This window comes from Buteo buteo, chromosome 13, assembly GCF_964188355.1.
Source record: "Buteo buteo chromosome 13, bButBut1.hap1.1, whole genome shotgun sequence".
NCBI lineage: Eukaryota > Metazoa > Chordata > Aves > Accipitriformes > Accipitridae > Buteo > Buteo buteo.
In genome coordinates this window covers 6,951,375-6,974,064 of record NC_134183.1, presented here as the reverse complement: position 1 = coordinate 6,974,064, position 22,690 = coordinate 6,951,375, and the positions used below count along the sequence as shown (strand labels likewise).

The following is a 22,690-nucleotide window of genomic DNA, read 5'->3' as shown; positions in this document are numbered from 1 at the left end:
ATCTTATTTACAATGTTGATATGATTTTAAATCCCAAAGTAATATTTAGGGTTGTTTTATCATTCCTCATTTCATTTCTCAGGCCAGATTGCTTCTGCTGCATGCTTGGGACAGGCAGATGGCAGTTCAAGTATTCCTTCGGGATTCTAGTATGCAAGAGAATAGGTTGCAGTTCAGCTCACAGCTCCGTAGGCAACTCACTGATGGAAACGCTGGAGAAGACTGCAATTGGTGTTAAACTTGTTGTTTTCTGATGTTAGACCTTGAATTGCAAGTTGTACAGAAATGTAGTCTTTATGACTCTTCCACTGGCGAGTTTCCTCAACAGCATAATTTGACTACAAAATTAATTGTGTGGTCTTTTGCATAATTTATCCTGCTTCTAATAGGGGCTCCAATGTGTCAATGTGATTTTTCTGAAGATATTTGCAATGTCTATCCTGCCACTTTATACCAGAAAGCACTAGCTTATTTTTTTTCAAGAAGGCCCCATATACTGGATCTCTGTCACATTAATGTGCTATCGACATGTATTTAAATGGCCACAAGTGTCACTCACAATTTGTCTGTTTCTTTCTAACCTAAGAATTGCCTCTGCTATACTTAATAATCTCAGTTATTTTTGTACAACACTGCTGTACTTATTTTAGAATGTCCGTATGTCTATTAACAGAATCGTAGAATAATTTTGTTTTGGAAGAGACTGCTGGAAACCATTTGGTTCAAATCCTCACTGAAAGCAGGGCCTGCTTCAAAGTATGTGTCTGTGTGTATAGATACTTAGGGAGCTCTAAATAGCTAATATTTTTATTTGGCAAAAAACCTCTTCAATGCTTTTTGCAAACTGTATAAATTGCAGACAGAGATCCCTACAGCAAAAGGTTGAATCTAATTTTGTATGTAAAGCTACCAATATATCTGTTTAAAGTATTCTTTTGTACCTATACTAGATCGAGTAATTTTTTTATTTATTTTACCTGCATCCTTGTTATGTAGACAGGTTTGTTCATAATTATCCAGCTTGCTGTTTCATAGCAGGGTGGAATTGTCATTGACCCATCATACGTAATGAAACTAGACGTCTCTGGATAAAGTTCCTCAATATTAAGCCCCTGTAGTAAGTAAGCATCATCTGGAGAATAAAGAAGGAAAACAATTGAGATAAAATGATAGCTTCACAGAAAGACCTCAGTCCTTTTATGTACAGCCCTTATTCCAGAACATTATAATCAGTTTTACCAAAATATGAGGTGTAATGAACATACGTTTCTGAATGCTCTAGCAGTTTGGACAAGAACAAGTAATGTGAATTCACTAACCTTTCTTGCATTGAGTTCTACTCGTAAATGCCCCTGCACACGTTCCGTGAGTTTAGCACAAGCATTCACAGTGAAACTCTGAATCACGTTTAAGAACTGGAGTTAAAAGCTTCTTGAAGTTGCAGTTATTGATTTAGATGCAGCAGTCTTTGGAGAATGTCGACTTACCATATTTTGGAGTGATTAACAATTTTCCCTCAACAAAGCCTTGGGAAGGCCAAGAGTGTTAAAACTTAATTGCCCGTCTACCACAGGAGGAAGTTAAGGTTAATGCATGATAATAAAGCTGCTCAATGAAGCCTGCTGGCCTTTCATGTGCACAGTGGGGGTGGATGCAGCGCAAGCTCACTCAGAATGCTAAAATCAGGGTGGAGAAGTACGCTGGAAAGCAGCTTACTAGGGTCCCTGCTTTTGTCGTAAGTCTCCCTGGGAATTAATGAGGCATCCCTCTGCAGCAGAATTCACTCTGTGGACACGTACCAAACTATAATGAGATAGGCTTATATCTTTCAGAAGTCATCAGAGTTCCTCAGCCTTTCTATACTGTGTGCACTATTTCCCTTGTGTAATGCTGGCGCTACAATTAGGAGTTCCTTAATAAGAAATACTCAGGCATATACACACTTCACTGCTTATATGCTACTGCTATCGTGTATCTTGGAAAGCTGCATGGTGACAAGATGTAATGTTGTGACATCTCTTTGCGTGCTTTCACTTGCATGTAGTGTGTTCAATATGGTTCATTTGCAGAGCGAGCGCTAAAATGCGGGCAAGGAAAGCTGCATATTTAGGTGTGTTTTCCCTTTCAATACACAAGATCAACTGGCACTGGTTTTACTGGAAGGCAAGGCAGGGAGCACAAATAAAATAGAAGACACTGCTCAGACTAAAGAAAAATGTTGAAATGCATTTTTTAAGTCAATGTCAATAATTTAGGTATTTCTGTTGGTTTCTCTGATGTTTTTCATGTACCATTCACTGTAAGTTTAAACAGCTTTTGGTTTTGTGTGGTTTTTTTTTGTTTGTTTATTTGTTTTTTTTAAAGCTGATAAACAGTTCCTTGGCCATTGGGAGAAGATTGTAAATGGAGGCAAGGAAAGAAATATAAACAAACAAGAAAGTGTACAAGAACTAAAAAGGAAAAGAGTAATTTAACTTGAATTTAACAAATTATAGCTGAAGAGTAAAACTTAGATGAGTAAAATGCTTGTCTTGTAATATCTAAGGAAAAAAAAAGGACTGCAGACTAGTGTCTTGAGCAACAGAAAATCAAAGAAAATAGGCAAAGCAAATGTGACCATTTTATTTTGACAGAGTGCAGTCAACATGCTACAGGCTTTTGGGGTAGCAATATTAGTGGCTACAGTATCAGTTAAAGTGTCAAGGTGAGAGTCTAACGTTTATACCACGTTGACCAGTGCCTTACAGTTATTTCATATTTTAAATGTTTGTTATTTTACAAAATATAATCTTGGCATGTCCTTTCAGGTTTGTCAGAAATACAGCCTTCTGCCATGTTCTTGCACTTTGAGCCAGGGTTATTGCCATGCCGTATAGCTGCATCCGCAAGTAGGGGGGGAAAGTACTGTTAGTGTCTTGTAGGTGGCTGTCACCTTTTATAACATGCTCAGCCTTCACTGGCCCATGGCCTGGGATACAGAGTCTTTCTAAACCCAAAATTTTCCAGACAGAAGTGTGAAACCATTGCTGTAGTGTTAAGAGTCAAAATGTTGTTAAATTTTAACAGTTAGAGATGACTCAATACACCTGTGTCCTATTCATTAAAAACATTATTTGCAGTGCAGTGGTAATTTTGCTAGAATTACAGGAGAAAAGAATGAATGCATTTTTTCAAGCCAATGCCTGTTTTCAATGAGTCATCTTACATTTTTCCCTTTCCCACATGAACATCCTGTTCATTATTTATGAACCATGGAGAGCGGTGTGTTAGCTCCAAATGGCACCGAGTCAGTCAGAATAGATAGCTTCAAACTCCAAGGACTAAATCTGCTTTCTCGCATCCATATTGACTTCGGCTGGGCTAAAATGATTTAAACAAGGTAGAATTTCCCCTGAAATGTTTACTAGGAGATGGAAAGCTAACTAAAGATTAAGGTAGATGAGAGATATTGATGGGATAGAGATATATATATCTATTTTGTGTATGCTACATTCAAGTTGACTAATTTGTATTCAGAACAGTGCACAGATTATTAACAATAGGACTACTTATCAAATGGAAGATATAGAAACAGATTTACTGCTGGCATTAGTGCAGGTAGTCATGGGGGTTTTGGATTTGCCTCATATTGCTTTAATACAGAATGTAATTCATTATTTTGCTATAGGTGTCTAAATTTTGTGGATTTAGTGTTTAGTCATTCTCAGAACATAATAATGCTCTGGAGGTTGAATATGGCAAGTAACAGTGTGGGAGCAGTGTGGGGCACGGTCCTTCTACTCATTCAGGCAAGGTCAATGTCTGCCAGTGCTCTCAAGATCAGGAGAGATGCTCTCAGTCTTACTGAGCTTCAGATCAACTGCTTAGATTATGTTGTTTGCATACTGAGGACCTACAAAATGTGTGGCCATCTCCCACACCAGCACCCAGTAGTGAAGTGGCTCCAAAGCTGGTTCATTACCTCTGTCTTCACTTGGAATATATTTAAGGAGAGAGAGCGAATTATGCTGTGCGTCAAAATCCATCAGCTGTGATAAATGGGAAATCAGAGGATGGGGTGAATGAAATAATGAAATTAAAGAGTTTGGCCAATTAAAAGTAGTATTTATTCATGCCTGTATATGGCATGAAATAGAAGTCTGAGAAAAGACTACAGAATAAACATGTGGTTGTCAACATTTTTCCCATGAATAGCTCTGCTGTTTCCCTTTCCCCACATCTTGTTAAAGGTTTCCTATTCTGGAACTGAAACAGAACTGGTGGGTTTGCACTAATACTAGACTGCAACACATTAGTGTCTTGTCTTATATTTATTGCAGGTATGTAGTTCAAAATGGTCAAAATCACCATGTGTGATCTCTTCCCAGTAATAAACTTCCCTTAATAAACCCATTCAGACTTTACTAGCTTCTCAGCATCATTCCTATCTACAGCACACATTCTGTTTATCTTGGTCTGCTTGTGCCTTAGGATGATTTCTGAACCCCTGAACTCTTCTCTATACAAATTAGATTTCATTAGATTTCATATTCATTTACATAAAGGCCTTGACTCTGACAATTTTCTTAGCAAATGATGGAAATTCTCTTCTTTTATCCATAGATTTGTAATAGGCGTGCACGGTCTCCTTTCACAGCAAGTTCTATGTATGTTTTCTTTAAAACAAAAGTATTTATAGGGAATATATTATTTACTGAACGAAGGAAAGTCCATTTGATTTTGAAGTTCATATCATGATAATCCAAAGACGGAAAGTACAGCTCTAATTAATTAGATTTACAGGGTAAGGAATGTAGAGATAGTCATTTTTAAATCCTAAAACAGAGTTTCTCCATTTACTAGCCTTCACAAGTCACTTAGACCGAGGCTGACAGAGGCTCATTTTGAATACCTGAGGTTAGTCCCTTGGGGCCTGAGTTGAGGCTGCTGAGCTTTTACTACTTGTGACGGGAACTGCAAGAGCTCAGTCCTTCGGACAACACACTGAAACGTAAGCCTTGAGAAAATAATAGTCTCTTATTTCCAGAAATCTGAATCTTAAGCTTTTTCAGGATAATCTTCTAAAATTGGAGTACTTTAGCTATTTTATAGATAATGTACAAATGAATAAAGATTGAATTTGAGGAAATGGAGAATTTTGCAGCTCTTCTGCCTGGCTGAACATGTGGCAGTATTTTGGTGGAGAATGACAAGCCCAAATTTTCATATGGAGTTTTGGGAATCTAAAATGTTACTTCTTTCCAATGTTACGCAAACACTGGCTGAAAGCTAATGTAGCATAACTGTTCTGAAAGCAAGCTAACTTATTGCCTCAAATGTCATACTTAAAGAGGAATATTAAAGCAGTATTTCTTTAGAGATATTTATATAGCTTCTGACTAAAGCCTGCTTGAAAGAACACTTGTTTCAACTAGTTCACAGTAGATTCTTTGGACTGTGATAACAGAATAAAATAAGTATTTAAAATCTGCTTAAAAATTCCTTGGGGTCCATTTTACTTCACTGGAGCCATTAATATCTAAGAGTAGAAATTCCCCTTTTAATGCATTTTGCCCATGGAAATTTCATGCAGCAGTACAGATAGCTCTTAATTTTGTTGCTGTTCTTTAAAAAAAGTATTTTGGTTATGTTACTAACTGTCCTGACTCTGAACCTATGCTCCACTTATCATTCGCTCCATGCTCCTATTGAGCACACTGGGACTGGTCATTTTGTCAGCAGCCTGCTGAGTATTGACTGCAGGAGTGGACCCCTAAAGCACAACCTAAAAAACTCCAGCTGCTAAAGGCAGAATAGAAATCCTCGCAATGTAAGAGGCAAAATTAGTTTTCAGCAACAATGCTATAATCCATCATGCAAGACAACTGCAAAATTACTTTCAATAACACTTTCACGTTCCCAATTTACACTAAAAAAATTCCCAGTCAATACTTGTTACTACAGTAGGTAACCCAATGCCCTGCAGAATATTATGTGCATTGTATCTACCAAGGATTTCACTTTAACAGATAAACTTGTTAGTGATAACAGTGGTTAAAAATTAAAACAGTTCTGTTAATCATTGATTTTGCAGCCTATGTTATATGTTCATCTTCATGCGAAATTTCATTTAGTAAACCTAAATTAGGTGCGATGGAAATTGCATTTTTCCTTCTAAAGAGGCAAAATAACCAATGAAAGGTTGTAGGATGCTGTCAACTCCACAGAGGAGGAGTGCCCACTTAGAAGTGCAGCATACAAACGAACTATTTTGTATTGGGAAGGTATGCTTGCCTGCTGGCATGGGTGACGGCTGGGTGCTCGCTCATGCGACAAGGGAAAGATGCTGCTGGTGCCTTCCCGCCCTGTGGAGCTGTATATCCCTAATCATGGCCTCTCCTCTGCTCTAAGCTGCCACAGGTTCTCTAATCTTTGCTCTGCTGACCAGCCATTGTAGCGTGTGGGGCCAAGGTGTATAAAGAGGCTGTGGCACTCATGTAAATGCATAAGATACAGCTGCTGTGATGGGAAAAGTGAGGTTGGAGTCTCTTATTCATTGTGTGAGACCTGACAGGTCTGCATTGTGTGTACGTGGGGGGAAAAGCAGCTTCTTCAGTGCAGGTACAGTCAGAGATCTTCTGGCTGGTCCCCAGACAGAAGCTAGGACTGTGTAATTTGGGAGTGAAAGAGCCTGAAAAGCCACATACAGTCTTAATGACGATTTCCCTTCTCCAGGACGCTGCAGCAGCATTGGTAGGCAGAAAGCTTTTACAGAACAGTATTGCTGTGTTTCTGTAAGGAATCAAGACAGGCAGTTTAAAAACTGGGTTAATCTCCTGCTTCTTCCATGCAGAGAAGATGACATTTCACACTGATGGAACAATAGGGAAAAAATGTTCTGAGGGGAATCCTCTGTCGCCTTCCTTTCTATCGGTATCATGGAGAGTAGAGTTTCATCACAATAGAGGCCTCTTATTTGGACCAAAGATGTAAAAAAAAATGCATTAAGTGTAAGTTAAAATTAGAGAAACATTAGTGGGAAGAAAAGTGTATGTTATAGGAGAGGACAAGGAACTATCTACTTCAGAATGGGGTTGGATTGGCTCCATTGTTCAAAGTCTGTATCGTATGGCAAGACTCGGAATCTTTCTAGTGTTCTCCTGTTTGGGACTGAGTGGCTAAAATTCTGTGATTTCACTTTACGTTGGTCTCAAATCTAAACTTTTTCTTTTTTACAATCCTGGCTTTGCAGGGAGGGGGAAAAGATGGTGTCCACAGAAAGAAATCAGACGATGTACTTTAGGGACGTGTATAGAAACCTCTCCAAACCTTTCCACTATAAATCTGAAGCTCAGTGACTTTTGCTGAAGTTAAATGGACATTTGACATCTCTGGAGTTTCAGATGCAAAGTTTTCCAAGTAACACTGTTATTGTAGAGTATATAGTACAATATATTTAATTTACAGAGAAGTAAACTGAGGCAAACCCTTGTAGAATTGTGAACCAAATCCTGGAGTCCTGACAACCACTCTCATTCCAGTTATCATGAACAACTCTCTCCCAGCTTTCATAAACAAAAGCAAAATTAATGAAGTTTTATGAAAATATTAAGTCATTGTTTACAGAATAACAAATGAAGGCTGACTTTTACAATGCTTTCCTTATTTTTTCAGTTTCCTGTGTGCTTTCTGAAAGTTAAATTCTGGTATTGTTTAACTTATTTTATTAACTTAATGCCTGCTTGGAATTCAACTGAATATTTGACAAAGGGAATAAGGTTTTCAGGAGAAGAGCTTTAATTTGTTCCAGTGAGATATATGTATTTTTCATGACTTTCTCTAAACTAGCCTAATTTTCACTGCCATTTAAACTCCCATTTTCACAAGTTCAATATACTAACATGGAATTATTTAGCATTATCAGTTAAAGGCCTTCCAAATGTGAATACAACAAATATACGTGCTATGTTAATGACCTCTTTATATATCCATTAAATGCAGCAATAGTTGAATAGAAACGTCATAACTTTTCTGTACAAAAAGAAAGCATTAGTGAATACTAAATCCACAGTTAATGATGCAGCATCTTGACATAACTTGATTTGATATAATCCAGGCTGCTCTGCATGTTACTTTTATTGCTAATAGTAGGCAGTTTCTCCTGAGTATTCTGTGTGAATACAGTATATGTATTTGTTGAGTATAATTTCATTAATTTATTGCTTGTTCAAACATAAAGTAGACTTTAAAGTTCAAAATTCATCTGATGAACTGATGACCTTACTAGATTTTTCAGGTTCCCAAGTTTATCATGTAGAGTTGCTGACAATGCAAACTTTGTAATTTTTGTCCATAATGAAGTGCTTCTTGTTTCAGTGGATTGCTAAATACATTATTTGATACTAAAGGCATACACCTGTTAGCTATAGTAAATTAAAAGAAACTTACTTTTATACGTTATTCTCGTTATGGTGTCTCTGTTAAGCATACGATTTAGAAATGGATTTGATGATTCAGATACCTACAGAAGAGAAAATGTACAACGTCAAAATCTTCTCACAAACGTTTCCTTCCTGGAAATGTGGCTGTTCTGTGTGTGCATACACATGCACGTACTCATTCTCTCTCTCCTGCCACTCTTCCAAATTGTTTCTGCCTTTTTTTCACTGTTGCGGAAAGAGGAAATAATTACTCGGATATTTTTCTAACAAATCTTGTTAGAAAGTTGGTATCTAAAAATATATCCAAAAAAACCAGGGATGGGAGACTAAGATGAATAGAAATTAATGCCTGAACACAAGTGTGAGTACAGGTTTATTCTCCAACAGCTTTGATGGGATTTGCAGGTGGTTAATACAATTAGGCAGGATTTTCATATCCTATTATTTTTCTATTTACTGAGAAATATACTTTCTTTGCAGCAGACTATTTATATTGCAAATATAATCTCTCTTGCCTTTGTTTTACATATAGGTATGAAATGCCTAAATTTCACCCACGTGCACTCACAAATATGCATACGTACATGTAAAATGTTCGGTCTACATTAACATTAGCATAACTGAAGAGGATTTATAGGAAAAATGATAGAGAGAACTTAGAGGCATTGTTGTTTTGCTTTTTTGGGGGGAGGGGTGGGGGGGTGGGTATGTACTTTATCAACAATATCATTGTTGATTATCAATGATAATTTAATGACAGATTTTATTGTACTGCAAATGGCAAAACTATTATTGGTTAGCAACAAAATCAGTGTCATATTTTTTTATGGAGATGTTTTAGTAACTCTGTAGCTAGCCTTCTAACATCCTACTTATCTTTCAATTATTCTGTGATGTGTTTTTTTATTAGACACTGGATGCTGCTGTAATACATCTAGCATTTATCAAGAATGAAATAAATTTATTTTGAAAATGGAGAACTTCACAAAATTTTTAATTAAGATTTAGGAAAATAAATGGGCTGTTGCACGAACTCTAATCCAGATCTGTTTGACAGGTAGCCTTCAGGAAAATTCAGTTCAGGTTCCATTTTGTGGAAATTCGGATAGTTACTTCTCCACTTGGAAGTTTTTCTAACTACTTTAGACATTTAAAATAGAACACATCTTTTGCTGCCAGTGAGAGTGGCCTAGAGAAAAATATGGTGAGGCAGATACTAAATTTTGTTGCTCATTACAAGAGGTGTACAACTCAGCAAGTACATGAGTGATGCATTATTTAGCTAAAATTGGCATGCTGGGCATTTTGAAGGCTTGCTTCAATTTTATCCTCTTGTGTGAATCCAAGTCAGATCATTGGGTTGTAATACAATACATTTTGGATGAAAAAAGGTAACCTAAATATCTTTCTTAAATATTAAACCTGTATAAAAGGGCAATTTTCATATATAATAATTCAAGATGCTATGTGAAATGGGTGTTTTAATTCTGATGTTAATGCTTTGTCAGGAACTTTACCTTATGAAATGGGATTAGAGAGTACTAAAGGGAAATAATAGATATCCAATATGTAAGGTCTGATGATGAAAGCTATTTATTTCAGCATTAAGCCCTTATTCAGAAATATATGCTTTTTTAGACTGATGAAACATAGATACGTAATGGCAGAATATGAACAACATTTGGGGGGGAAATGCATTCTTCATATAAAATGAGAGAAAAGGTTTCTCCACTGTAATTGGGGAGGTTTGAGTTCAGTGCTAGATCACTGTAATCGACAGACCTAACTATGCATCTTGAACACAACAAGATGGAGACTAAAATATGACAAAATATTCACATGTCTTTCTAGTTCTGTGAAATGGAAGATATTAAGAGTTATACTTTTAATGTTCTTTCAGTTTTGATAGTTTAAGATGTTTTAATTATCATTGTGAGAAAAACTTATTTTGCCGACTTTGAAACATCGGCATGTCTCCAAAGAGCAAACATGCCCTCTTTCCCAGGGCCTCAACCTACTAGAAGAGATTTACTTTTAATTGACTGAATAACATTTCGTGAAGAAATACCAAATCTGCAACATTAGTAACTTTTGTCATAGCCGTTAAAGTGTTATGAGTGATGTTTATGGTAGAAGGATTCCACCGCCCTTCCTCCCCTCACCTCCCCCCCACCTTCCTTTATCCCTTTTCATTTTCCTTACATTACATTGTAAATGCTTTGGAGTAGACATTGTGTGTTCAGTTCCTAGGGTGATGCTGTCTCTGGATTCCAGATCAGAGCCTCTAGACATTGCTATAGTATAATAAGGAGTCTAATTCCTAGATTTACAGCTCATGGGAAAAGAAGTCCATTGTCCATGTATTAGGTATTGATAATGCTGAATACTTACTTTCATAAATATGGAAACTACCACCAACCCATTAGGACTCTTTGCAGCTTCTGTGACATTTGTGTACAGCTCATGGTTATAGTGGATTAGTTGAACCTAGAAAACAGAGAAAGGAAAGATTACAATTAAATAGTAGCAAATCATACCATACACTGTTTGCAAATACTCTCTATACACCAATTGGTTTGTATTAGGATCCCATCTACGCTTAGGGTATTTTGTAACACTGCAATTTTTCAGAGGTTTGCAGCACGCATGATTTTAATAATTTCAGTCACCATCTGGCTCCAACTGGCACAGCACCAGCACATTTTCTTCTAAATTGCCAGTAAGTGAATTTACCCACATCAAGTTATGAATTGCACTGCAGGGGTTGACATCATTTCCCTGTTGCAACAGCACTTGCCATGGGCATCGAGTAATCTGTACTTTTCAGCCTCGAGCCAAACACTGAGGAGTCAGGGGTTGAAATATTTGAAGAAACATATGGGATACGGGTTTGGAACTGTTTAAGCCAGCACTAGCAGAATTTGTTGGCCCCGGATTTTACAAAATTGGTTACAAAAGCTCCTACAGTTAGGCACTTATTGTTAACCAGGTTCTCCTTAGCTCCTACAGCTTTCCTTCTGCTTTTTAGTTTTATGATTTGCTGGGACTTTTAAATTATGAAGGCACAGTTCATCTTTCTCCCTGCGTATGTAAATGTCTTACACAGAACAGTGATATTTGAGTTGTCTGGGATCACAAGACACTGTTACCATTTATATTGCAATTTGTAGCCTCACTTTTTTTATTTTAAAAAAGAGGAACAACTTTAATGAACTTGAATGAATAGTGAGGCAGTTAAGTACTTCTAAGAATTTGAAAGGCTAGTTAGCTTTATTTAGCCTGAAGATATCTATCTTGCTTTTCAGATGTCAATTAGAAAAGTAAGGTCATTGTTCTGGCATTTTCAGACTTGCAGCAGCCTGATGTATATATTTAAAAATCAGGTGTGTCTTCCATGTGTTGGCATAAATCTAAAGGCTGTCCACTGAAATTTCTGGACTTACATACTATGAACAAGATCAGTATTAACTTGACGTATGTCTGGTAGTCTTTTTAGTTGTATAAATGGCCAAAGACTAATACTGTCAGTTAAGAAATTTCATCGTAGTCTGCTTTCCATGTTTATAATCAGGAAAAAAAACCCCAAACACCTCAAAAAACACTGAAATGGGGTTTAGTGCCTGCATTGGTGGCTTTGTCTTTTGGATGAATGCAATCTCTGGTGCTTCAGCAGTGAAATACAATTGCAAGGGTTTCTCTGCAAGAATGATCTCCCTATACGATCTGCAATGCACAATCAAGTTACAAAGACAAAGCCTTGCTTTGCTATACGAATATGTATGTCCACCAACATGTGTACTAGTAGTGATCTGAATTATAACAGCATCCCAATTTATGTGTAACCTAGACCATTATTATCTCAGTCTATGATAAGTTGAGAAATAAATGATGCGTCCAAACTCTGGGAGTGTTCAGACAGTTCTATTTCCTACACTCTGCCCTGACTGCAAAATGTATTCTTCTTATAAGAAAATTACTCAGAATCAGAACTTGTGAGCTTTCATAAAATAAAAATCCACCAAGCATTGTCCTCCTACTACCCCCCAAAACCATTAGTGATGCTGTTTTAGTGCTTGGGCATTGATGTAAAAAAGGGTAGTGGAAATTCTGAAAGGAAAGAGAATATTTGCATTAGTAAGATTAGAAGATCTTTGGCACAATGCTTTACTATTTGCAGTTAATGGTTCACAGACCAAAAAAATAAAGTAAGGGTCAAAATTACTACTATAATGTGTTAATTTCAGTTACTTCTGTCCTGTCCTGATTGGGAACTATTGGTTGACCTTTTTACAATTCACAGAGTAGGCATTTTTTAAGGCAAGCAAACAAACCAAACTGGAACAAAAAAGTAAAAATGTCAAAGCAGCCAATGAATTCATCTACTAAATTCTGACAGCTAGAAAGCAGGATGGATGCAGTATGTTTTCTAAAGGTCTTGTAAAGAATTAATGAGAGCATTTACTCTATAGCACAAAGAGGTTATAGGCTCATTAGTCATCACTTTGTGGTACTACTGAACTTTGATAACATCATGGTTCTGGGGACTATGCACTCACTAAAATTTTTAGGCTTAGTAACATATTTTTCTTTTTATGTACAACTATTCACTCTGGCAGCCAAACTAACTTGTGAATTATCAAAGAAATAAGTGATGCAATCTGCTTTAAAATAGAATTCTTTCTGTGCAAAGTCCCAGAATAACAATGGATTAGATTAGTTTATTTAACAACCTAAAATGTCTAGTGCAGGAATAGGTAAAAGTGAGGACCAAATTCTCATTCCACCCATGGAACCGCTGAGTCAATGTCAAATTCTAACTTTTACTGTTGGGACTTATGGAAATAAAACTCCCAAGTACATATGGCCACATGTAGGATATTTGTCCCAGAGTCACTGTCGTGGTTTAACCCCAGCCAGCAACTAAGCACCATGCAGCCGCTCGCTCACTCCCCCCCACCCAGTGGGATGGGGAAGAAAATCAGGAAAAGAAGTAAAACTCGTGGGTTGAGATAAGAATGGTTTAATAGAACAGAAAAGAAGAAACTAATAAGGATAATGATAACACTAATAAAATGACAACAGCAATAATAAAAGGATTGGAATGTACAAATGATGCGCAGTGCAATTGCTCACCACCCGCTGATCGACACCCAGCTAGTCCCCGAGCGGTGATTCCGTGCCTCGCCTTCCCAGTTCCTATACTAGATGGGACGTCCCATGGTATGGAATACCGCATTGGCCAGTTTGGGTCAGGTGCCCTGGCTGTGTCATGTGCCAACTTCTTGTGCCCCTCCAGCTTTCTCGCTGGCTGGGCATCAGAAGCTGAAAAATCCTTGACTTTAGACTAAACACTACTTAGCAACAACTGAAAACATCAGCGTTATCGACATTCTTCACATACTGAACTCAAAATATAGCACTGTACCAGCTACTAGGAAGACAGTTAACTCTATCCCAGCTGAAACCAGGACAGTCACTGCAAGGAGCCTACCCTCCAGTGCATTTCTAGTCTTGCATAAGATGTTATATTGCAATGACTGATATGGGCCTCAGCACGTAATAGTGTCCCAGCTTTGTTGGAGATCTCTCTCGATGTTAGAAAGAGACACAATTCACTCTCTGCAAAACTCACACCCAGACTGCAGGCAGTCAATAGGTATTTGTCGGAATGAGTTAATGGACTCGAACTGATTAGAAATTAGAACAGTTATTTCCTTTGCTGATCTATAAATGATCTCTCCACCCTGTATTGCACTGTCTTCAAGATAAAAGTACTTGTCTGAGAGCTTTGGCATTCTTTACCAGTGCTTTCAAGCAGTTTTCATTTCAAGTTTCCTATTCCTGCAGATTTGTGTGCCTCTGCCCCATTCTGCCTCTCCTCATCACATCTCAGTTTGGTAATGAACCGTTTTGGAGAGCGTGCTTGAGAAATCTTGCTTTGCTGTAGTTTGAAAATATCCCCTTGCCTTGCTATGAATTATTGTTTCTCAGAGATCCCAGTGCTGAATGAAGACAGAGTTGTATCCTTCCTCCCTGCACCCAAATTAATTTTAAAGCCGTTTCCATGGTACCATGGTTAAATTCATTAGGTTTTTGGTTTGGATTTTTTTTTTCTTTTTTAAAAGATTGACCATGTAAGGAGACATCGTTTTCAAAGTTTCTGATATGGAACAGACTAATTTAGAAAGCTACAAATGAATAAAGATGTCTTAGGCATAGAATATTATATGCAGGATAAAAAATATGATTTCCTATTAAATTCCTTCTTTTGAGAAGAATTTCTTTAAAGTTGCCTGAAATATCTGTAATCTTACAGTCTGTATTAAATATTACTAGAGTCTTCCATGAAGGTGAAGCCACACATAAATAAAATTGCTCATATGTGAAAATCTCACTTTTTCAAATGATGACATTGTATTAGAAACAAAGCACAACAAGAGCAAACTTGCAATGCTGAAAATACCCTTTCATTCTCGTTTGAGTTTCAGGGCTCAAACACAATACAGAATCTTGTTATAAGCTATTGATTTTCTTTGGAAGATTCCCCCTTTAAGATTAATTTGCCACAGAACAACTGATAGCTCTTTGTTTTCTTCGAGCTATAGAAGTTCTACTTTTCAGGGAGAAAAGGAGAATTAAGATTAATTACTCGTTTTTAGCTGATGAAAATCCAGAATGTGCCCTTGTTCCATCACCCAAGAATGTGCACTGGACCAGGAGCAGACACAGCACTTTTCAGACACCTGAGGTTGGCGATGCTGGAAATGTCAGCAAGAGCTGACGACAGTATGTTAGGGGTAATTTACTGAGAACACTCTCCTCAGCCTGGTAGGCTGTGTCTTTGGGGCAAAATAATACAGATAGGCTGATAGTATGGATCATGTGCTGGCCACTGTGGGGAAAACATCTAATTCTCTTTCCCAACACGTATGCATGTGTATTTATAATGGTAATAACCTGTTCTTTGCCTGTACTTTGATAAAGTTCAGTCCTGTACTCATAGTACTCATATTGTTTGCACTGGTTTTCCTCTGCAATGCGTTTTGCTGTTTTTCTTGATCCTTCACCCAGGTGAAATGTGCATCTTTGGGCAGAGCTAGTAGCAGGATATTTTTTGTGTGGCATTTGACCAAGGCTCTTTGGCTAAGCAAAAGGAGGCAGTTTGCTGTGTTGATGGTTGCAGGTGCCAAAAATTCCAGGGACTCTGTTCAGCAATCTTTTAGCAATTTTTTTAACTTGGACAAAGACCATCTGTGAATTACAGAGCTCTGATCTAGTGTGCACACATAACTCTTTTATAAATGTTAGATTACTGTGAGATGTTCTGCTGCAGTGAGACATTGAGAAATATGAAACTGAGGGAATTTAGAGTATCAGTACTTTACACACAAATGTTTCCATAGTCCTCTTGGGAGTAATGGAATACCCTTTATTCTCACTTAGAAATGTTATAATTGAGTGCATAAACATTTTGATTTGTAAATGACAAGGGATCTAAACCATGAAGTGAATGGCAGCGGGGAACAGCTAATCTGTAACTATAATATTTGTGTTATGCTGTGCTACCTGATAAACTGTTGGGATACCCGATTGAGAGCAAGCACAAAGCATGTTTCCAGCACAGCAGGGAACAAAAGCAAATGAAATTGCTCAAGAAGACAAGTTAAATGTTTGTTTTGATTCAGAGTCCTTGTAAAAAGTGGCTAAGATCTCATTAAGGAAAAAAAATTATGCATTTTTGTTTATCCAAAGTTTAATAAAAACAGCAAAAGAAATGTAATTTCTGCATGGCAGGTGCCCAGTGAGGAAAATAATTTTAATGAGTTAAAACCTGTTAAGAACAACAGCTGATATTCCAGTGTTAAAATATAGTTGCTGTTGCAGATCTTATAAAACCCTTTGGAAAGAGCAGTAATGTCATATCACCAAAGAGTTATTTATGGTATTAATTTTGTGGATCTGAACAGGTACAAGATCTGAGGTCCTCACTTTGCAAAAGAAAGGAGGTTTTTTAGATGTCCTATGGTTCTAGGATATGTAATTTGTGTGTCTGACAAAAATATTTTTAGATTTGTCTTAGATTAAATTAAATGTATTTCCTGCTTCATGGAAAGGTATAGCACCATCTGTGAGAACATGCACCAGGCTCCTCAGAACCTGTGGTCCTGATTTGTATCGTTTCATTGGACCAATACCTGGCAGGGATGCAGTGGGAATTTTCCTATCTTTGGCAAGCAATGAAGGATTTTTTTCTGGTGTGTTGCTTAATAATAGGCCTAAATATCATATGGACTATTCAAGAAAGAAAAAAGTTAATTGCAGTTTTTTCTTAATTGGTTAGGATTTGGAGCTGGATGTTAATGTTGTCTTTTCCTGAATTCTTACAGTGGTCAAACCTTGTTTGTCCACACATACCCATATGCAAGGAGAATGCCCTAAGATTGTACATATTTAATTATTGCATCTTGGTGGATACTCCTGGCCTGCTCAAGGCACAAGTCATAAGTCATTACAATTCAAGCAGGGTAAGAACTTTAGCTCTCTGGTCCGGTTCTCAGTTCCCTTTTTTCTTTCAGTGAGGCTATTCAAAGTAACAGCTGGAGAATTGGGCTGTTAGTGGGCTCAGAAGAATGCTGTTCAAGAAGATAGAAATTATGATTCACAGTAATTGTCTTTGAAAAACAAACCCATATTTTTCTCACGCACAGGGTACTATGCCATGAAATGTTAGGATCTGCCAAGGTGGTGTTACTCACATACCTATTAATGAATCCATAGATCTACCTGTCTGCTATTTTTTTATGTATAAGCCCACAGCAGTGAGGTGCTGTTACATTGTTGGTAAACCGGTAAAATAAATTTTACATGACCACCTATACTTTCAGCAGTTTACGTAGCATTTTAGCAAACTACTGTGGTTTTAAGATTAAAATAATTTTAGAAGATTAACTTAGTTTAATCTAACAAAGGAGAAATGCAAAAAATATTTATTTGAAATAATTTTATACCTCTCATTCTCTTTGTTATCTCTATTAAAACCATGGTTCTTTAGGCTGTTGCTGGCAAATGTGGTTTGTGGTTTGGGGTTTTTTTTTTCACTGCTTTTGACAGTTATTTTGTGATTTAAAAGAAATGCCTATAAAATATTGGTTTAATAGAAAGGCTTGTCATCCACTTTTATAGTAATATGCCAGAAATTATATCCTAGATAAATAAAAGATTATAATTTTTTTTTTACTTAAAAGAATAAGACTAAGAATGCAAGGAGCTCAGTTTTCTCCTGCTTCTGAGCAGACAGCTGTATAAAAGCATGTGCAGAGAAATGTAATAATACATCATGCAGTGAAGTGGAAATACAGTCAAGGGTTAACTGTACTTGGCTGCAAAATCTACTTTACTAGAAATAATGATATGCTAGGAATTAGCACTTAAACTGCAAATGGTGTCTAACACTTCATTAGACCAATTGTAACAAGAACCAACTAGCAATACCTCTGTTCAACAAATGGCATTCAGCAGTGAGCTTTATCCAGGGTTCCCTGGTTAGTAGTTAACACTGTGTGTTATTTTCAGCATATATTATGACTCTTTAAAAAAAAAAAAAAGAAAAAAGTAGCATTGGCTGCTTTAGGTTTAAAGTAGTCATTTCTAGATGCAGACATACAAATGAAAGGTGAGTGAGAGTCTTAAGCTTTCTGGGGCATCTGTTCTAAGATACTCTAACAAGGTGTTTAATAGTACTTTGAGATTTGTGAGAATCAGATCTGAAGCAGGACAGCCATTTTGGCTGCTGACCTGGTATCTTACACTGATGAGGGTACTAATCGAGCAAAACATACTTATTCCTTGTTTATATGTAACCATTGCAGCTAGGAAATATGAAAAAATATGACATGAATGACGCGTAGAAGATTTTAAAGTATTTCTCATTAATATTTTTATACGTTCGTACTTCTTTTGTAAGTCTTACTTTAATTCATTTGCAAGTAGGAAAACAGGCTATTTTAGATGATTTTTAAAACTTGATGGTTTTTTTAAGCTTCCCCAGGAATACGGTAAAAAGTACAAATTACTAGCTTAAGAGGTCAGATTGGCTATGCATGTCTCAGAATTTGCTATGAGGACTTTTCACCTTTGTGTTAACACCAAAAAAGTAAATGATAGGTTGAAGAAATAAATGCGAGAGGTGATGGATTCCTGCCATCCAAATGCTGCCGGAACTGTTTCAAGTGTCACAATCATTTGTACTCTCTTCCAGATAGTAGGAAACACAATGAAGGAAAAATCCAAATTGAGCCCCAGAGGTACATAGATGTGTCTGCGATGCTAGTTGCTGTGTGACTTCAGGAGAATTTTTGACAGGGCAGTCATTGCTGAAGCCTTCCACTGCCGATTACTCTAAACATGGGGTATTTTTGGCTGACCTGCCAGTCAACCACTCTTGTCGTTCATTGTTAGCAGATGAGCAAGAGCTGGGTAAACATAAATAAATGACACTGTTCTGCAATTCACTTTGTGTGAGGATCAAAATGAAGTCTTAGACTCAAATGTTTAATGTTGATTATGTCTTGGCTGATGCAAAATTTCATTGCAAGCTGTAATTTGGCACTGACTCAATCCATCATCTACAAAAGTTACATCTTAAGAGAGAATAGGGGTAATGTAGGAAAAAAGGCTTTTAGATGAGCCTATCATCATTTCTGGATTCGTGCAGGATTTTCTGACTAAACACTACATTTAAATTGTTTTCTCATTTTAAATACAACAGATGCTCAGACACCATGATGATGAATTCAGTATAAACACTCCATTTGGGAGACTCAGTTATATAATGGTGCTCCGAATTTCTGGGAGAATTCTGTACTTGTTTAGCAATCAGTCCAGAAAGCAGCAGAAAATGGTTCCTGCAAGTCAAAAATGTGGTGAAGTAGCAACTGATGCTATTTTTGTTGTTCACTGTGTTACCCTGAGACACTGAGTCAAAAAGACACACGTGCAAGGTCACCAAGCGGTGCGACAGAGGTGCATTAGCAGTTCAAGCCTTCTCTAACAACATGCAATGCCACTACAGCTCTCAGTCTACCTTGCCAAAGTACCATCTGTAGCTACATTTCTGTTCAAAGGGTGGGCATGATGGGCAAGAGCAGAAAGAGAAATATCATAGACTGATGAATAAAAGAATGAGCAAAAAAAGTTAATAGAATTTGGGCTAGTGAAAATCTAGTTGTTCATCTAGGCCTTATCCCTTTTGTCCTCATTTCATAACCTAGTAGGAAAAAAACGGTCAAGCTTAATATAGCCCATGTTAACTAACAAGCAAAGAAAAGGTTAGTGTTGGGATTACAAACCAGAAGCAGAAATGAGTCAATTATCAGTTCTACCTGCTCTCTTCGGTATAAAACTATATTGTTAAATTAAGAATATGGCAAAAATGAAGCATGGGATTTTACATTCTTAAAGTGACAATAAGGTGTGTATATGAGGAAAGCACAGAATAACATTGAGGATGTATTTTAAGAAGCTATTGGTGTGGTCCATCTGAGGTTTGTGAAAGTCCTTGTCCAGCCTGTTTAGGCAGCAGCTCCTGCCTGCCTACCCAAATGCTCTCTTTCATTGCCTGATCTCAGACTAGCACAGGCATCCAGTTTGTCATTACTGCTCCTGCCACAGTGCACAGCTTGGTGACCTCTCCTTCCCCACTCCCTGCTGGCAGGTGTAGGATGGGAGAAGACCTTAGCACAGGATGTGTGGAAATTGGCTGCTCTTGCAGGGAGGAGGGGAAGAAAGGGAGACAGTCTGCTTGCCCTCTGGGAAGGGAAAGGGGCGCATGAACATGGAGGATGGACATATGCGCTTGGTGAGATGAGACTTCCTGTTTTAAACCAATGGAATTGCAAAATGTTAGTAGTATATCCATTGAAAGTTAAATGTGAAAACACACACAGGGGCGCATGGGATCTTTCTGAATGATTTATCAACACATGCTTTGCTCTCAAGAGTCTCCTTCCCCTTTAGTGTTTAGGTTGCTCACCTGTGACTCAAGAAAATTATGTTCAACTCCTCCTCTGCCCTTAAGCAAATCTTCCTACCATTTCTGCCCAGCTTGCTATCTCTGACATGGGAATAGCTGCACTTCTCCAGTAACAATGTTGTAAGATGCTTAGATGTAACATTAACAGTATTGGGGAAAGCGTCTAGATAATGAATGCCATGTTATGAAGTTCAATTTGTGTTATTGATCCATGACAATTTGTGGCACATCACCCATAAAAGGTGCAAAAAGAAGCTCAGAATACAAATAGTTTTGGTAGGAGACTGCAGGACATTTGGATTTCTAGCACCTTAAAGGGTGATAACAGGGAAGCATTTAAAGCCTGATAGAAGAGGAAATGGATATAATTGCTAGTGATAGTACTGTGAAATCTTTGAATGTAAGTTGAGGGCTCAAACACAGAAAAGTTTGAGGAAGCCCAACTTGACTCAAAATAGCCAAAAGCATTTCCGGATTGAATTTTTTATTGAAATACTGAAGGTCCTTTAGGATATTAATGCTGTGGTAGATGAGACGATATATTAGAGAGTCAATTTTTTAAAAATCATTTGAAGAAATTTCACACCAGGTTTTCCTGTTTAAGGTGCAAAGTCAGTGATTGAGAGGAAAGAAGGCAGAGATCTACCCTGCAGGCAGAAAATAAGGGGATTTTTTGTTTAAGAATATCCTGGAAGCTTCTTTTAAAGCTAAGGGAAGTACAACTGCCTTTTGTTGTTTATGTAAATTGCATAAGAGACAGTTTCACATTTGTAGTTTAAAAGGTAAGTTTGAAGATGAGAAATAATAAGCACAGACAAAACAAGTGGATATGAATTATCTAAGAATATGAGATAGTACAGCTTAAGGCAGACAACTATAAAATTATCTTGTTTCTAACTGAATTGAGTGGCATTATACTCAGTAGGAAAGATAACTGACACTTAGAAGTCATAACTAAGCCAGCTATCTTATAAAGTAAGCCTTTTAGCTCTATCTGCAGATTAGGTGAAAGAAAGGATATTGGCAAACATTACTTAACAAATGCAGTATAGCATAAATTAAAAGAGCATGAAATTACACACAGCAGCATTTGTTTGTCATAAGAACACAATCTTCTGGGTATCTTGTAAAGGGCACTGAAAATTGCCACATGGTAAGAGCAGTTCAGGACAGTCACACAACTGCAGATTAGTGCCATTTAGAAACAAACAGAGGAAGATGATGATCACAGAAGCCTTTCCAGTAGCCTTCATTATGCTGTGGCTGGTTGAAGTTCAATGATCTAACAGTGGTTTTCTTTGTTAAAGGTATTTTCTGCAATTTCCTGTTTTATATCATCCCTCAAAGGTGCTTCCCTATATTCACAACAAATAAATGTCTCCCCTTCATATAGACAAGAAAAGACCCCCCCGCGTTCCTATTTGTTCCAGAAACTTTCTAATTATATATTTCAGCATAGTAGCAACCTTCTCCTAACTCATTGGTAATCGTTGCCCAGACTAGCTAAACACTAATGACCTCTGTTTCACAGTTTGTCTTGTCTGGATAAGCGAATGCTTAGAAACAAGAAACCAACTGAAAATCCCATCTAAACGTTAGGAAATAAAGCTGACAGTTACCTTTGTGAATATGCCCCCAAATTACATTTTTCTTCACAAGTTTTTAAAGTTAATAAGTGAAGGTCAGTGAAAAATAATGAAAACCAATTGCAACTCCAACAGAAATGTGGTACCTGCCATGTCTCTGTGGACTGTTTGAGCAGTGAGATGTGAATATTAAATGGACAAAAGGGCAAAGAAAATCAGTTATGCAGACAGCCTCGTTGTAAAAGTGGAGTGTTTCAGTTAGGAATTAGACTAAGGGATGAATGAACAGGGGGCGAAGGCACGGTGCATCATCTCTAACCCTAAAAGCAGATCTGCCTAATGGGATTTGAGGTTTGTGGAATGGAGGTTCCTGAGCACAGATCCTGTGTGTGAGTTTTCATGATATAATCTGGCTCATTATGAATCTGGAATCTTTTAACTGGTAATTCAGCTCTTCACTGGAAAGGCTGATGTGTGTAGCAACAGCAGTTCAGATCAGCAACACAAGTGTTTTATCTGTCTTTAAAAGACAGATATCTGAGTCCAGAGTCTCTTTTAGTACTCAAAATATACCTCTTGGACATGATGGTGGTGAAAGGGGCAGCAGTAAAGTCACACTTGCAATTTATATCAGCAGGCTTTCTACATCAGAC

The 22,690-nt window shown here is 37.4% G+C and overlaps 1 protein-coding gene across 1 annotated transcript in view; it reads right to left on the bottom strand.

Moving 5' to 3' along the window:
* Positions 1-22,690, bottom strand: part of CA10 (carbonic anhydrase 10) — a 212,572-nt gene that overhangs the window by 2,720 nt on the left and 187,162 nt on the right. Inside the window, exons 7-9 of the mRNA XM_075043860.1 lie at positions 10,812-10,907; positions 8,428-8,500; positions 978-1,132 (exon numbers count right to left, since the gene is read on the bottom strand). Of these exons, the coding sequence (XP_074899961.1) occupies positions 978-1,132; positions 8,428-8,500; positions 10,812-10,907 (324 nt within the window). The remainder of the gene's footprint in view (positions 1-977; positions 1,133-8,427; positions 8,501-10,811; positions 10,908-22,690) is intronic.